This window comes from Lactuca virosa, chromosome 3 (genome assembly GCF_052849685.1).
Source record: "Lactuca virosa cultivar CGN04683 chromosome 3, Lactuca_virosa_CGN04683_v6, whole genome shotgun sequence".
Taxonomy (NCBI): Eukaryota; Viridiplantae; Streptophyta; class Magnoliopsida; order Asterales; family Asteraceae; genus Lactuca; species Lactuca virosa.
In genome coordinates, this window is record NC_136428.1 from 23,479,712 (window position 1) to 23,493,432 (window position 13,721).

Below are 13,721 nucleotides of genomic sequence, written 5' to 3' on the forward strand. Positions count from 1 at the left end.
CGCACAGAGCCATTCTCTCCCTCCTCTGTTTCGGTTTGGATCCATTTTTGATTGATATAAAATTGTTGTGTATAAAGAAAGAAAAAATGGTGTAAATAATGAGTGTAAAAATGTGGTATTTATAGGTAAAAATAGAAATTGTTTAAAAGTAGTAGCCGTTCAACGACTACTTCTTTTCCTCTTCTCCCATTCGCCGTTCTCCATCGTCCTCCCGAACACGAGTCTCAACGAACACGACCGACCACGAGAACCCGGGGTGGTGTGCACGGAACACTATCGTGGCCACGTAGACCACGAACCGGCTCGTGGCCGGTATACCAAAAGGTCTAAATGAAAAAGTCAAAATCCGGCCACCTCCCAACCACCAAATCTTTTTCTCTCTTATCGCTATACTCCCAATGAGCCCCTTGGCACAAACCATGAGACGATGTTTGTCGAGGGTGGCTCGAGGTAGCAACCTTTGTGGCATAAACAACTCCCTCAAGCCTAAAATTAAACATCACAAATGCCTTTATTGTAATTACTTATTTTATTCTTTAACTATTTTAAACCAAATATACATGGAGAATATGGCGTGTTTGACTTTCTTATAATACATGTTGATTTTTGCAAAAGACAAAATCACCCTTCAAAGTTGTGTGAATTTCTTAACGGAACCATTGACGGCATCCAACATAGACAGTACCATGACTAACCAGCGTTACTCATACTCTCGTCGTCAGTTACAGGTCGTCTTCACCGGCCCTTTCTCTCTCTAAACCTCCGTCTCTTCTCCCTTTCTAAAATCTCCCTTTCTTCTTCAGGGCGGCTTGCTGGCACCTCATGCCACCGGAACGTTAGGTTTTTTCAGAAAAGAAGAAGAGGTCGTGTGATATCATCGCCTTACAAGGAGTTCTATCTCACTCTAGGGTTTATGTTTGCTGAAGTTTTCATGTGTTATGAATATCGTCAATGGAGATGTCCTTTCCTTTCTCCGGTAACGGCGATTTTCCCTTTGTTTCTCTCTTCTTAGCCCTAATCGTGACTCTAGTCTGTTGTTTCGTCTCACTCCTACCCTTCCGATTGCTCAAATTCTCACAATCGGATAAAACCAAGGCTTGTAATTGTGCATGTTCTAATTCTAAGGGGTTTGTTGGAGCTACTGATTCTATGGCTGTTACGGCGACGGCGAGGATGATGAATGGTGGAGGCGGTGGAGGACAGGTGGTGATGGTGGAGAGGGAGCGGCAACAGATGATAGGTGCGTCAATGATGGAACAGTTAGTTCCGGAAATCACCACACATGCTTTGAGTTACTTGGATTATCCTAGTCTCTGTAGGCTGTCAATGACCAATTCTTCCATGCGGAGGGCTGCTAATGATGATAATGCTTGGAAGGCCCTTTATCATAAGGTTATTATCCTTTCAGTCTTTTCCCAAAATTACTTTGTATTTCGTATAATCTGCTTAATAGTTTGCTGCATGTTATGTGAAACTTTCTTTATTCTTGGGTTTGAGTTACAATAACAGCCTATTTTCAAAAGGCAAGGGAAAAGACTGCCTATCCCAAACCCTTGCATAGCTGAGGATCTTTGGTGCAATTGGTTGCCATTTGTATGCTATTGCAAATATTAGCCTAATTCTAGGGGAAAGGACAGACATTTATGCTATTGTGTGATTTGGATTCCTGTCCTCTTATAATTAGAAACTTTGTGCGATGTCATCATTTGTCGTTATCGAATTGAATTTGGATAATATATGTTTTCGGTTAGGTTTCTGGTCTGCTTTTTGACTAAAAATTTGTTGTTGTCCTGCATCTAATTATGCAATTGAGTGTCAACTGTCAAGTATGGTACCACGGCTAAAGCTTTGGAATCATCAAAGGGTATAATGGACACTCAAAACTGAGCTAGGGTTTTGATATTGTGCTGAAAATAGTTTGAAATTTTTATACTGGCTTTGGTGAGACTATATATAGCTAGTTTTATGTTGATTTATTTATCATGTTTGCCAAGTATGCAGCCATTAACAACAAGGCAATCAATTTGAATGTATAATTGAAGGTCCATACAGTTTGCAGCTGTATAAGATGAAGCAATAAATATGCAACAAAAAGTGTAACGTATGATAAGCACAATTGTTTGAATAGACAGTGAAAAAATAGAGTGTATTTGACACGTGGAAACCGTTGCCCTAACTCTCTAAGTTAATGGACAGGACACATATGGTATTTGTAGCTATGTGTCCTGTATTCATAATTACACATACCTCCCTCCTATCTAGAGTTTTTTTTTTTAGACTTCTCTCCGACAAATTGGTCTTTTGGATCCATGAAAATATCGACCTGAAAGAAAATTACAGGTATTTGATTGCGAGACGAGAATAGAGATTGTTTTGCTGAAACTGTACAAGTATGTCTAATATCATAATCCGATTTTTTATCTTCTGAAAATGGAAGTCATGTTTCCCCAGATTACTATTTCAATTTGTTGGTGCTTACTTTGATATGGATATCTACTCGATAAAGGAACTTGATTTTAATATATTAATTATGAGGATCCACTGTTTGTAGAAGATGATCCTTACTGATTTCTTATACATATAGGAAATGCGTTTGCGTTTTGTGGCTTCAAATATAATTTGGGAGACATATAATATGTTCCTAGAAGTGTAGAGAAGTTGTGTAGGTTTTGAATTAATTAAAAGTGTTGAGAGATGGAAATGTATGGTATGAGATTTGTTTGTAAAGTGAGGTGTGAAGTATGGAAGTTAAGATTGCTTTTAAATAATATATATGGATTTCATTTTGGAACAATGGTGATGTGGTGGTTACGTGATGTGTTAATTAAAGAATAAAGATGTTAGAAAAAGTTATGTTGATTCCTGTTTTGGTTTATGTTGAAATTGATTGATTGAGTGAGATGTAGATGTTAATTGTTAATTGTTAATGTTAATGGGATGTATGTATTGTTGGCAGGATTTTACAATGGAACAAGATAGTGTAACACCTGCAAACGGGTGGAAGGCGTACTACGCAGCTACGAGAGCAATTGTGAATATAAATCAACAATTTTTTGAGATGATTCGAGAAAGATCTGTTCCAGACATGGGTCGGCTTTGGCTTAATGCAGATTATGTGAAATGTATTCATGCCTCAGGGGAGCTCTTTACCGGGTGGGTCAGCTCAGCTATGAATTTTTTATTATTATTCTCATTCTCATTATATAATTATTATTAACAAAAGATATGATTACGCACAGGTATAATGGGGTGATAGGGAGCTGGCAGCTGGCATTTAACTGGGAAGCGGAAGCAGGGGAAGGGGGGGAAGCAGGGATTGATTTTGAGGTGAGGGATGTGAGGTCAAGGGTGCTGAGTGACGTGGCTTGGGTGACAATGAAAGCTTATGTAGGAATGGAGCAGAGGCCTCTGAATGTGACAAATGTGTTTGAGCTTCATAATGGCCAGTGGTACATGGTTCATCATCATACCTCTCTCATGCTTGCTAATGCTGCTGCAGATCAACCACAACCTATGATGCTCATGCTGCCCCCCTGACAACACACCTTACTTACAAGCAACCAAGGAAGCAAGAGTTTCTTTTTATATGAGTTTAGGGAAAAATGGTACAGAGTTGTTTTAATTAGGATTCAAGGATATATATGTTTGTTTTACTTTGGATTCGATCATCAGATCCTATATGAAACTTTTTTCTTTGTTTTTTTTTCTTTTGTTTTCGATGGGTAAATGCATTTTAGTGATTCAGCTTAATCACCTTACAGATCCTTTGTTAATGACTAATGAATAATACACATCATTATTATTATTATTTTTTAAAGAAAGACAAAAAAAAAAAAAAAACCTAGGCCAAATAATATTATCTGCTTTTGAAAGAAAATAAAAATTAAATCGCTTCTTCTCAACCTCACATTAAGATTCAAGATACGGTTCCCTTCGACTTGGCCTCAACTCCCAATTTTCACGGCGGAGAGAGAGAGCGAGAGACCGAAAATGGCTGCTACAACCCTTTTCTCCGCTCCGATAACTCCCCATCAACACCCAATTTCTATTTCCTCTTTTGGTTCTAAAAGTTCGCGGGCCCAATCTCCATTTATACTCCTCCGAGGCCGAGCTTCCTCCTCAACTTCCAGTTCCACTGTCGATAAACAAGAAGAAGAGGAAAGTAGCTCATCTGACATCCTTACTAACCAATCAGGGTATTTTTCATATATAATTTCATATGAATTTAATGTCTAAGAAATTTAATTTTGAATTGCGTTGTAGAGGTTGTAAGGCATGTGGGAAAGCAGAGATAGGGTGGGGATGCAATGGTGAAGGAAGGATTCAAGGTGGAATTGCAACCGTACCAGGGTTTGGTTGGTGGCCTATAAAGGCTTACAGGCCTTGCCCTGATTTTGTGGCCACCGGTGGTCGCTACCGCCGCCAAGGCCAGAGCATGGATGAAGTTGCTGGCTTTGGGAGCGTCCCAAGAATTTCAGCCACCACCACCACCTCCTCCTCCGCAGCCACTGAAGAAACTCAATCAAGGTAGCTGTAGATTTATCATTTATCAACTTAGCTTCTTTTTCAAGCATGATAATCTCAGATTAACTATTTCAACGAATCTTATTGGAAATATAACACAAACAAGTTTTGGGTTCGGACTACAATTTACAAAACTTCAATGTAGTTAACTTTTGAAGTTTATAGTAGCGAGTTTTGACTTCAGTCAAACCGCAGTAGCACCTTCTTTACTTTATTTATCCAACTGATGATAGTTTTGAGTTTTGTCACCCATAAATCCTTGCAGCGACAAGAAACAAGGGCCAAAGAAATTTAAGAGATGAAGAGAAGAGAAGATCTTCAAACAAGTTGTTTTCAATTCAATGGGTTAGGGCTACGATATCAATTCGAGATTGTTATCATATATGTGTATATCTGAAATGAATGATGCCAATATCACAATATGTAAAGCCTGTATGGGACAACAATGAGAAATGACCTAAAATATGTTGTATTTGTAGACAAAATTAGGTCCATCTTGTTTGACAAAACTATTGAATGGTGAAGACAACTAAGTCCTTGTTGTTTTATTTTGTTGCATCTTTAGCCTTTTTGATTAATATTGTTAATAACAAACCGTCAAGTATGTAAAATGAATTTTTTTTATAATTTCTTGTTTATTTATTTAATTTTATTAAGTTTCTAATCCATCCTCACCTCTTACCTTTGTCATGTCTCTAATTTTTGATAATGCAATTTTGATTTATGAAAAACTAGCCGGGCATAGTTTTCGTTTTGTATATGTTTAGTCCTTATTGATTTTTTTCTTGTAAAATAAGTTTTTAACTTATTGTTTTGTATATATTCAATACTTATGACCGGTTACTTCAGGTTAAGTTCTTAGTTTGTACACATGTAGTCCTTAATATTTTTTTTGTTTTGCATACATTCAGTCATTATGACCGGTTTTCTTTAGGTTTTGCTCATATGACATCCTACATGGCACACTCATTAATAATGTGTTCTTTATGATTGTTTTCTCCCAACTCGAATTTGCACTTCCAAGACAAATAACACCTTTAAAAAAAGTTTCGTGTCTTCCTTAATTCCTTGGTATGTCGATTTTGACAATTTTTCAGCAAATAGTTTTTTGTTCTTTTCAAGTTGACCCTGAATTTTAAAGAAGAGTTTGCGGCTGTTAAAGAGGGGGCTGTCTCAACCATCTTGAATCGCAAAATACTAAAACCCTAGAACGATTAAGATTTTGTCGCGAGGAGTAAGGAGACGCGTCACAAACTTCTATTAATTTGTTAATCACTAATAAACTAACAATTTTGATCACTCTCATGTCAACGATTGCTTAAATTTGTCATTGTGTGTAACGCAAAAGGACTCTGTTATTAATAATAACATTACAAATTGTTATGAACGTGTACATTATTTCCAACAATTTAAATCATTATGAATAATGTATTTTCTTCACATAATGTAATGTAGTTGGTATTGATATTGAATGAAGTTTGTATTGATATTAAATATAGTTGATATTGTACTATAATAATTACTAATATCAAAACTACAATGTTATTACCAATACGAAGACAATAAACACATGATTCCACATCCCAGACGAGTCACATATGAGAACACCTCATTAGTGATTGTCCCACATACGATGCCATGTGAGCAAAACCTGAAGAAAACTTATCATAATGACTAAATGTATACAAAAACAACAATGACTTATTTTGCAAAAAATAACATTAAGGACTAAATATGTACAAACTGAGAACCTAACCTGGAATAATCGGTCATAAGGGCTGAATATGTACAAAAATAATACGTTCAAGGGCTTATTTTACAAAAAAACAATAAGAACTAAACGTTTTGTACAAAACGATAACTATATTACCATATTAGGTCATTCCTTTTGATTTACTTATTTTACAACAAAAACAACAGAAAATCAAATCTATGTTGAAACTAAATTTGGATTATTTGACATCACCTTCATCTAATCGAAATACTAACATCACATTCTTCATCACAAGCTTTAATCTAATTGAAGAAACCCAAACCAAAGGCAGAGATTGTCGTTTTTTCTTAATAAAACCTAAGTTGAAAATTTAGGGGTTGGGGTGAAGAGGAGATGAAATCCTCATCACACAAAATAGAATAAATTTTTTTAGGGGTTTTAAAATAAAAAGCTAACCTCCTCCTCCCCAAAACAACCCCTCACCCCACCAAAAAAAATAATACCTATTTCTAAAATAGAAGAAACCCTAAATCTAAAACTCAACAATAAGAATTGAAAAAAAGAACCAAGCAAAAATAGAACAAATCCTAAATCTAAAACCAAAAAACAAGAATTGAAAAAAAAAACACATAATCATTACACATGGGTTGCAGACTTGGTGTGGCCGCTATATGGTTTGCACAAAGAGGAGACATGTGATGGCGATGAGAGGCCTACTATATCTATGGCGATGGAGACCTGAATTCTATTGTATTATTCATATTTGGTCCAAGAGCATGTTGATCATTTCAAAAAACGCAACAATTTAGAAGGTACAAATATAATTTGTAATAACAACTAATAAACATTAGAGAACCTTTTAGGAGTTCTATCAAAATAGTTTGTGTTACATCGAGTTAGAGATGCACAAAGGGTCAACTAATTCGAATCAGGCCTAAGTTGAATCCGGTTACAAAGACCTTGTAACATTTGATCTCATTCTAAAAAAGGTCGGGCAATCTAACAAGATGTGAGATTTTGATAGATGACCGTTTAAGCAAAACCAAATAAAAAAGCCTTGTTGACAGTTATAGTCCCTTTCTAGTTGAACACAGGGGCGAATCTATGCTTTGTGAAGGTGGGTCCTAGGACCCACCTATTTTTTTTTAAATAGTATAAATTGTGCATAAAAAAGGAGGAACTACCTAATAAATTTTCAATGATCTACCTTATAAAATTTGCTAAAATGAAAAATGGATCAAAGTGTATAAACCCTATATTTTATATTTCAATCCAATTAAAATAACTCAATGCTTCGATCCATTTACAATGTAATAATTAGACAATAATCCACTCCATTTAAAATTAAACAAAAAAGGATAAAATAGCAAAAAAATGCTTGAAATATGTCATCCTGATGATCGCTTCCACCCATCTGTCATTCGCCGTCCGACCATCACTACCGGCCCAACACCGCTCCTCCGCCAGGCACTAGCCCGCCACTAGTATTATTTACTCTCTTACTTTTTTCTGTTTCACTTACTTAAGGAACCACGTGGTTTTGGGTTCTAGATTCGCCACTGATTGAACACAAATCAATGCCTTTATGGCCAAAGAAATTTTTAATATGATTTTTAAAATATAAGAATGAAGAAGAGTTTAAAAAAACATATTCAACATTCAAGTGGAAGATATATATCATACAACTAAATAAGTTTTAGTAGATAATATTATATTTTGAGAAAAAAATAAACGAATCAAAATAATCTTATTTATCATTTTACCACACGGTATTAAATTTTACCAATAAAATGTCATATGCTACATAAGCATTCAACTCAATAACTCTGCAAACGATAATCCGTAACCAAATTTCAAGTTGCATATTCTTATTTGTGGACAAATTATAGATTAGTTTCTATTAGGGATAGATTAACAAAATAAGTTACTTAAATATCATAGGAGGTAAAATTGCTATTTAGTACGTTTCGCCCAAATAAATGTATCATTTTCGTACAAAATTCTTTAAATATTTGCCATTTTGTGCAGTAACACTCATTTGCTAGATATTGATAGATTTCTTTATCGATTATTATTACTAAAAATCTGTGATACTGTAGTAATTTGCAAGATGTTTCAATTTTATTTTGTTAAGAATCAGTTTACGTATCTGATTATTAATGGACGATTTTTAGTAAACTGTACATAAAATGGGCCAAAGTGTAAGCCCAGAATCTATAGCAATGGTAATGGTTGAGGCCAATTTATATTTTCATGTCTGATTTCAACTTTCAAATACTTGAAATACCTTCTGGAAGTATCCTCGGACATTTCCCAGATTAGTGCTAGAAGACGAGTGTTTGATCGGTTGCTGTTTGTTTCAGAGAGGCAACAAACGGAAAAGTCATCTTAAAATTCAATTATGGATTCCGAAATGGCAAAGAAGATTGAGGAAACGGTGCTGGAGGTGCTGAAGGATTCAGATATGGATTCTACGACGGAATTCCAAGTTCGGAAAGCAGCTTCCGAGAAGCTCGGAATGGATTTATCGGTGTCTGAACGGAAGAAGCTCGTTCGAAATGTCGTCCAGACGTACCTTGAGGAACAACAGGCGAAAGCAGAGGCTGGTGATAAGGCGGTCGAAGCAGATGAACCAGAGGAAGAGGAGGAAGAAGAAGAAGATAGCGAGGATGAAAAGAAGAAGAGGAAGAAAGGCGATAAGGAATACGACGAAGAAGGAGATCTTATCTTCTGCAGAGTAAGTTTGTTTGAGAATTTTTTCTTACTGTTTGAAACCCTAATTTGGTTTCTTAAACACCGCCAATTTTGAAATTTGGGGATAAAATGTATTTTTATCTGCTTCACGTCAAATATTTCTGATTAATTTCAAAATTTTCTGGCGTTAACTGTTTGGAACTTAAATCCTAATCTGATTTCAACAAAAACCCTAACATCTATACGATGGTAACTTTGTTGGTCCATAATGTACTTACACTTGTTTTTGATAATATCATCAAATCCACCTGGTTATGCTCACCAAGTTCTTCCTTAAATTAAGTAAAACTTAGAAACTGCTCAATTTGGTTACCCTTCAGTTACACACAACCCTAAAAATTTGAATTATCTGGATAAATCAAAAAAGTTTTCAGTGTAGTTCATTAATAAGTAAGAGAAAGAAAAGAACACAAAATCCAGTTGAGTTACTCATGAATTAGACAGCTAGTAATGGTATAACATAAATTTTGGGGGAAATGCAAATGCTGTAACTATGTTGAGTATAATATTTTATATTGCAGCTGTCAGATAAAAGAAGGGTGACTCTTACTGAATTCAAAGGAAAACATTTGGTGTCTATAAGGGAGTACTACAAAAAAGATGGCAAAGAGCTTCCTAGTTCTAAAGGTATTAACATACATGATCCATCTTACCATATTTTTTCTGCTGTGATCTGTTTGTTGTTCATTGAATTGAGAGCTTCACCTTGTTGTTCATAGGTATCAGTTTGACTGCTGAGCAGTGGTCAACTTTCAGCAAGAATGTACCTGCAATAGAGAAAGCCATCAACAAAATGGAGGCAAGGTTGAATTAAAAACTTATAATTTTGAAGCAAATCTTTGGTAGTTGGTAGAACCCGGAAATAGTTAAATGTATTTGAAGACTGTATTTTTGTGCCTATGAATATCCAGATTTAGAGTTGCAGATTATGATTTCTTTTTGTATACCGGAATCAAAGAAAGAATGAAAATTTGACAAAAAGAAGTTTGATTTTTCTGATGATGAAATGCAGAGTTTCACATTATATAAAATGCTAAGCATATCAACCAAACTGACCTTAGTTGCATTTGTTTTTGTTTTTTTGTTGCTATAAAATGCTAAACATACATCCCAGGTTAAAAGTTAATATGATAAACTTTATATGGGTATCCGTTGTTTGATGTAGATAAATAAAATAACGAAGATCAGGAAATTGCATGGATCCTCCCCGTGGTTTAGGATGTGTGGTATTTTATTTTATTTTTATTATTATTATTATTATTATTATTTTTCATTCGGATGGGTGGTATTATTTTTTTTTTGGTTTCGTCATGTGTGACATGTAATGACCATATTTAGCTTATTAAAAATGATTGTGTTTTTTTTCAGTTTTTATTATTTGTTTTATATTTTTATTGGGACTCACTAATCTCATCCCACCTTGATCCAAATACAATGACACCAAAACCAAATCTGAAATCAAACGTCAAATTAAACCTGGAAATGGGGCAGATTGATGTGACTATTGCAACGTCTTTTTCTTTTTTAACAACGAGAAAGAGGGAGAGAAAGACTCGAAGTTCTTTTAGCAGGATTTTTGTGTCTTTTGGTAGGATTCCAAGTTGTCTTAGGTCCCGTTTGATAGTTGTTGATTGAAAAAGTACTGGGAAATGTCTGTTTGAGTAATAAGTTCTGACCAAGTAAGAAACCATGTTGTTTGATTGTACATCTGACTGAATGTGTTGACCGATGCAAAATGACCATTTTACCCCTGATGTTTTATACAATGATAGATGAAATTGCTTTACACAGAGGATTAAACTTTGACAAAAATAAGCTTTCTACTACAATTTATGATGCAAAAACATTAAAAATTACCAAGGTAAGTAAACTAATAATCATTGGAATATATAAACTCGGAATTTAAACACAAAATCTAAAATTCACATGAAATATGAACTGTGATGAATTGCAATATTAAAATTGTGCCAATTGTCAAATTCATGTCCACACCCTCAAACTAATATTCACATTTCATTAAAGGCCCAGAAAAAAAAAATTGTATCTTCTTTGTTAAGAGTTTGACTTTCAGTAATGGCTTCACATTTCTTGACTCCCAGCAATTTCAGACTCCAACTTCTCATTTCATCAAAACCCCAATTCAATTCACCTCTCAAATTATCTAATCGGTCTAAATTAAGTATACACACATCCAGATTTTCTTCATCAATTTGCGGGTTCTTCATCTTCTTCATCTCAGAAACAAAACATAAATGTTAAAAAATCAAACAGCAAGCAAGAACATAACATCAAAAATCGGAATTGAATTGGAACATAACAATAAAAATCGGAACTTCAAACAACAACAAAACAGCAAACAACATCACAACAAACAACAACATCACAACAACATAACAGCAACATAACAACAATATTCAGTTATAAAACAAGATTATAACAACATAACAGCAACAGAACAACAATTGTTTCAGCAAATAAGAAGAAAGAACAAAGGAAGTGATTAGGAGGAAAAAGATAGAAGCTTACCTGATGAGAGAAGATGAAGGACGATTCAATCGGTAGGAGAGGAAGAGGTTTCTGCCGACGCTGAAAGAAGAAGAAAGAAAGAAAGAATGAGGCGCTGAAAGAAGAAGAAAGAATGGAGGCGCTGCTGGAAGAGAAGAAAGAATGGGAACGTTAGGTCACAAGGGTAATTTTGGAAACCGCATATGCCTTTCTCACTCAGCAAGTTTTTATCTTCTAACCCACTCAGACGTTTCTTTCCGAGAAAGACACCCGAAATTGAATTATCAAACGCCTTCAGCTGACCAAGTCAGCCAAAATTGTCTGACTCGACTCGGTCAGACACTTATCAAACACAGCCTTAGTGGTAGAGCAAGAGTTGGAAGATGATGGGCTCTTTAGGAATTTTTAAAATGTATGAATTTCAAAAAGAGTTTGAATTTTTAATATGCTATTTGGTTGAATCTCTGAATTATTGTGTTGAATGATTAAAATAATAATTTTATCCTTCTGTATCACTTCTTCCCGTTACAACATTATACTTTCAACATTTATCTTATTAAAACATCGTACTTTAAAACTATAACCAATTATTCTAATTGGGTAGAAATAGGAAGTACAATGCTATGACAAAGCTAAATGTAGAAGTTTGAATTGGGATACTTGAACAATACGTAGCTAATTTACATGCTTAAATCTATTTCATTTCAAAAACCAAAACACTTTACATTTTAAATTTTCTGTATATATATAAACAATTGTATATATATATATATATATATAAACAATTCCACATAAATTTTAATCATCTCTAACCTAAATTTAAAAGGATCCATTGTTAGTTGGCACAACATAAAACACAAAATCACAATAACGATGGAAAACAAGCATACTAATTAAAAATCATGAATCTTGAAATGCTCTTTATTCACTATGCCAACCTGTTTTACAAAGAGAAACCTGATAATAAATAATGAGACACACAAAATCAATAAGCTTTAAAGTTTAAACTATTAATAGTATCGAATTATGGCAGCCCCAACACAACAAAAATTGCAATTAACAATGAGAAGAACAAGGGCTAATTGCAAACCGGACCAAAGCACAATTCATTAAACAACAGTTAAACCATTCATAAAATACTAGGATGAAAGGAACTCACCATTGAAGGTGTCACGATAGACTTGTTTGATGCATATCTGATATGTAAGCACCACATTTGCTTTAATGTTTCTATCTTAATTGCAATCAAATTCACTATTTCACAGATTAAGAAAAATGGAAGCTACACATACATCAAATTAAATAATCACATAAAAAGAAATTAGATGTAATTCACACTTGCAATTTGCTTCGGATCAAATGGTAACCGAAAAACCTCACCATCAATTCACACTTTCAATAAAAATGTTACAAAGAAATTAGATGACCGGTGGCGGAGAGAGCAGACGCCTGCAGATCGGAGAAGTAGGAGAATGGGTGGGAGGGAGAAGAAGGGGCAATGTGTCGACGAAGGAGAAAGGAAAAAAAGTCGCATTTTGTTTTAATCAGGGCAGGTGGTGAAGGGCTAGAGGATGGTGCTGTCCGGAGGTAGTTTCAGGGGATGCCGGCGGCGACCAAAGAAAAGGCCGGAGAGAGACGATGTGGAGAAGTGGAGAGTCGATTGTAAAGGCGGAGAGAGAGAGAGAGAGAGAGAGAGAGAGAGAGAGCTTGCCTTTTTTTTTTCTTTTTTCAGATGAGTTTTAAAGTCAGATTTGGTAAGATGTGTTTTTAGTATTAAGATAATTTATAAAGTGGCAAACAAACACTTTGAATCTTATAGAGTTATAGATTCAGAGTTACCTCTTGTTAAGAGGCATCAAGTGATAAACTTCGTCAAACGAAGTTTACTTTTTAAAGTTTTTTATATGTTTTTCGAAGCTTTTACATCCCGATACGGTCACTGACATTAGTGGCAAAGAGAATGAAGGTCACCCGCCCCAACAACAAATAGGAACAATGAAGGTTTTTTTTGGTGTTCTTAAATAAAAGATGAGGGTGATACATGTTTAAAAGGGGTGGGGAATGGACGAGGCACATTTATATTAATCTTATTAAAAAAATCAAAACAATAAAAAGAAAAGCTCTAAAAATCAGAAAGGTTATAAAAGTTTTTCTATTTGTCAGGGGATAAAACAATAACAAACCATCACTTTAAGAATCGTCCGAATAAACAAAAAGAGACGAA

At 34.7% G+C, this 13,721-nt stretch overlaps 3 protein-coding genes and 1 long non-coding RNA gene across 6 annotated transcripts; 3 read left to right on the top strand and 1 right to left on the bottom strand.

Annotated features, from left to right (window-relative positions):
- The first annotated feature begins 695 nt into the window (after positions 1-695).
- Positions 696-3,703, top strand: LOC145165358 (F-box protein SKIP8-like). The gene is made up of 3 exons (XM_079084088.1): positions 696-1,392; positions 2,957-3,153; positions 3,240-3,703. The coding sequence occupies exons 1-3, from the start codon at positions 952-954 to the stop codon at positions 3,535-3,537; spliced, it is 936 nt and encodes a 311-aa protein (XP_078940214.1). The 5' UTR covers positions 696-951; the 3' UTR covers positions 3,538-3,703.
- Positions 3,704-3,892: 189 nt separating this feature from the next.
- Positions 3,893-5,072, top strand: LOC145165359 (uncharacterized). The gene is made up of 3 exons (XM_079084089.1): positions 3,893-4,196; positions 4,264-4,527; positions 4,790-5,072. Exons 1-3 carry the CDS (start codon positions 3,991-3,993, stop codon positions 4,824-4,826), a joined length of 507 nt encoding a protein of 168 aa, XP_078940215.1. The 5' UTR covers positions 3,893-3,990; the 3' UTR covers positions 4,827-5,072.
- Positions 5,073-8,509: 3,437 nt separating this feature from the next.
- LOC145165360 (RNA polymerase II transcriptional coactivator KELP-like) lies at positions 8,510-10,359 on the top strand. Of its 2 annotated transcripts, XM_079084092.1 has the most exons (4): positions 8,510-8,975; positions 9,514-9,619; positions 9,712-9,796; positions 10,158-10,359. In XM_079084092.1, exons 1-4 carry the CDS (start codon positions 8,640-8,642, stop codon positions 10,159-10,161), a joined length of 531 nt encoding a protein of 176 aa, XP_078940218.1. In that variant the 5' UTR covers positions 8,510-8,639; the 3' UTR covers positions 10,162-10,359. The 2 variants fall into 2 exon arrangements, with proteins under 2 accessions (XP_078940218.1, XP_078940216.1); XM_079084090.1 differs by lacking the exon at positions 10,158-10,359 and having other exon boundaries at positions 8,511-8,975; positions 9,712-9,986.
- Positions 10,360-10,858: 499 nt separating this feature from the next.
- On the bottom strand, positions 10,859-13,236 carry LOC145162239 (uncharacterized). 2 transcript variants are annotated; one of them, XR_013738977.1, is made up of 3 exons: positions 12,657-13,236; positions 11,519-11,578; positions 10,859-11,220 (listed from the first exon to the last, which is right to left on the bottom strand). It is a non-coding gene; the product is annotated as an uncharacterized LOC145162239 (long non-coding RNA). The 2 variants fall into 2 exon arrangements; XR_013738976.1 differs by lacking the exon at positions 12,657-13,236 and having other exon boundaries at positions 11,519-12,129.
- Positions 13,237-13,721: the final 485 nt, after the last annotated feature.

Bases quoted from the DNA above. Each gene is read 5' to 3' on its own strand.
- LOC145165358 (XM_079084088.1), top strand. From the start codon at position 952: ATGGAGATGTCCTTTCCTTTCTCCGGTAACGGCGATTTTCCCTTTGTT. The intron at 1,393-2,956 runs GTTATTATCCTT...TATTGTTGGCAG, and splicing joins GGAAGGCCCTTTATCATAAG to GATTTTACAATGGAACAAGA. The intron at 3,154-3,239 runs GTGGGTCAGCTC...GATTACGCACAG, and splicing joins TCAGGGGAGCTCTTTACCGG to GTATAATGGGGTGATAGGGA.
- LOC145165359 (XM_079084089.1), top strand. From the start codon at position 3,991: ATGGCTGCTACAACCCTTTTCTCCGCTCCGATAACTCCCCATCAACAC. The intron at 4,197-4,263 runs GTATTTTTCATA...ATTGCGTTGTAG, and splicing joins ATCCTTACTAACCAATCAGG to AGGTTGTAAGGCATGTGGGA. The intron at 4,528-4,789 runs GTAGCTGTAGAT...AAATCCTTGCAG, and splicing joins ACTGAAGAAACTCAATCAAG to CGACAAGAAACAAGGGCCAA.
- LOC145165360 (XM_079084090.1), top strand. From the start codon at position 8,640: ATGGATTCCGAAATGGCAAAGAAGATTGAGGAAACGGTGCTGGAGGTG. The intron at 8,976-9,513 runs GTAAGTTTGTTT...TTTATATTGCAG, and splicing joins GAGATCTTATCTTCTGCAGA to CTGTCAGATAAAAGAAGGGT. The intron at 9,620-9,711 runs GTATTAACATAC...TGTTGTTCATAG, and splicing joins AGAGCTTCCTAGTTCTAAAG to GTATCAGTTTGACTGCTGAG.